Genomic DNA, 2366 nt, shown 5'->3' with positions numbered 1-2366 from the left:
TACAGTTTGATTCTTTTTTCATCAGCTCTTTATGGACCAGAAGGCATATGGCAAGTTCTATCTTTTTTTTCTCCAGGCCAAATAATTCTAAAATCTTAATCCTTTTCACAGATCAAAATAACTTTTTCCTTTAGAAGGCAATAAACTCCCAGACTCTTGTTTAGAACTGCATTTAAACTTAGAATTTAAACTAGGTACCTAACTATACACAGAAAATAAGTTCATCCATGTAGAAATGACAAGGGTAAAGGCAGGGCATATATTGCTTTGTAGCATGGATTTCCATGAAAAGGGTAAAGGCAAGGCATGGACTTCCATGTAGAAATGAAAAGGGTAAAGGCAAGGCATGGATCAGATTATGTTCTATACAGAGAAGAATGAAAATCATGGGCTAATTTCCAGATCTAAGTCAGCAAGAGTTAGCTGGAAGGTGATAAAAATAAACTCAATTACAAAAAAATCCTCAGATATCAGATATCCCTATACTTGTGAATTCAGTATAGCATGTGTTACTCCCACAGAAAGCATATATAAGCGCAGCGAAATTCAGAGGCTAGATGTGACCATGTTACTTACTAGTAACAGAGGCTTACCGAGGAAGTAATTCTAATGTGAACCTCAACAAAATTGGAAAACAATTTCATGGGTCTCCAAGGCAGATGAGAATATTTAAAGCCTATAATATTTTTTCTGGAATGTCAAGATCTGCTACTGTTGTCAATGCTCAAAGTAGAAAGTGATGATAAGTGGGAAGGTGGTTTCGACCATGTTTTGAACACGTCCTGTGCACCAACTATGTCCTCTTTAAAGTTTTAGAGCTCAATATCTACATGACATTTAGGTTGACCTGTCAACCTAGTACTTCAAATAGGTGTTAGGCAACCACCCTCTTTTCTGCTTTCAAAAAACTGATAGCAATCAGCTACTCCTTGCTTGCAATTCCCTACAGCTTTGCACCTGTGAGCAGCAACTGACCACTCCCCTGGTGGTAACCTGTGCAGTTAGTAGAAGGTATAGGAGAATGATGGTGAAAACAAAGTCAAATCATGGGGACTCTTGGTTTCTTAATGCCGCATTACCACCAAATTGTGCAACTCTCTTTGGCTAGAGGATGAATGATAGGATTCAATTTTCATGAGCTTACAAAAATACCCAGGCTATGATTGACTATATGTCAAACTGACAAGGATTCTAGGCAAAAGGTTTTTTGCCAATAGCACGGTGAAGGGCATTCTTGACCTCCTTGTTCCTCAAAGTGTACACAACAGGATTAAGTAGTGGAGTAAAGACGGTGTATGTCACTGAAATTAGCTGGTCCTGATCCCTGGTGTTCTCTGACTTGGGCTTGAGGTAGGCAATGGAGGCACAGCCATAGTGGATGATGACCACAGTGAGGTGGGAGGCACAAGTTGCAAAAGCTTTTTTCCGGCCCTCAGGAGAGGTGACCTTGAGGATGGTAGAGATGATGAGGATGTAGGAGATGAAGACCAAACCCAGGGGCACCACAATAACCAGGGAACTAACAACAAAATTAATTAGGTCATGTAGAGTGGTATCAACACAGGAAAGTTTCATAACTGGGCGGATATCACAGAAATAATGGGCCACCTCTTTATCACAAAAAGGCAGCCTGAACACAGATGAAATCTGAACTATGGCCACGAGCAGCCCAATGCTGCAGGCCCCACATACCTGCTGGGCACACATTTTCTTGTTCATGATGATCATGTACCTCAAAGGGTTACAGATGGCCACATAGCGATCATATCCCATGGCTGTGAGCAGAAAGCAGTTGTTGACGGCCAAGGTAATAAAAAAAAACATCTGGGTGGCACAGCCAGCCAAAGAGATAGGTTTGCTTCGACGTAAGAGACTGGAGAGCATCCATGGTACAATGACTAACGTGTAGACAGTCTCTGAAGCGGAAAGCACACTAAGAAAGAAGTACATGGGGGTGTGAAGGTGACGATCAATGCTGATAATTGTCACAATTATGGCATTGCCAGCCAGGGTTAACAGATACAAGGTGAGAAATACCACAAAGAGGGTGAGCTTGTGTTCATGAAAGCTGGAGAAACCCTGGAAAACAAACTCCCTTACCACGGTGTGGTTCTCTCTCTTCATTGGATAAATAAATGGATTGAAAATACAGAGACTTAGGTCAATTAGTCAGAAGACATCAGTGCCCAATGCTTTCAGCAGGTGAATCCTCTAAGAAGACAATAAGGATTCTGTTCGTGGACAGATGCCAAGTAATTGGGGACGACTGTTCACCTATAGATATAAATAGAAAAACACAATAAGAAAACAATTTCATGCATGGCAGTGTGTCTATAAATATATAATATAAATATAAATATATACAT

General features: G+C 40.7%; 1 protein-coding gene across 1 annotated transcript; it reads right to left on the bottom strand.

Annotated features, from left to right (window-relative positions):
- Positions 1-1094: 1094 nt before the first annotated feature.
- Positions 1095-2124, bottom strand: LOC103223762 (olfactory receptor 10J1-like). The gene has a single exon (XM_037997548.2). The coding sequence runs from the start codon at positions 2122-2124 to the stop codon at positions 1192-1194; it is 933 nt and encodes a 310-aa protein (XP_037853476.2). The 3' UTR covers positions 1095-1191.
- Positions 2125-2366: the final 242 nt, after the last annotated feature.

This window comes from Chlorocebus sabaeus, chromosome 20 (genome assembly GCF_047675955.1).
Source record: "Chlorocebus sabaeus isolate Y175 chromosome 20, mChlSab1.0.hap1, whole genome shotgun sequence".
NCBI lineage: Eukaryota > Metazoa > Chordata > Mammalia > Primates > Cercopithecidae > Chlorocebus > Chlorocebus sabaeus.
This window is presented reverse-complemented; position numbering and strand designations above follow the sequence as displayed.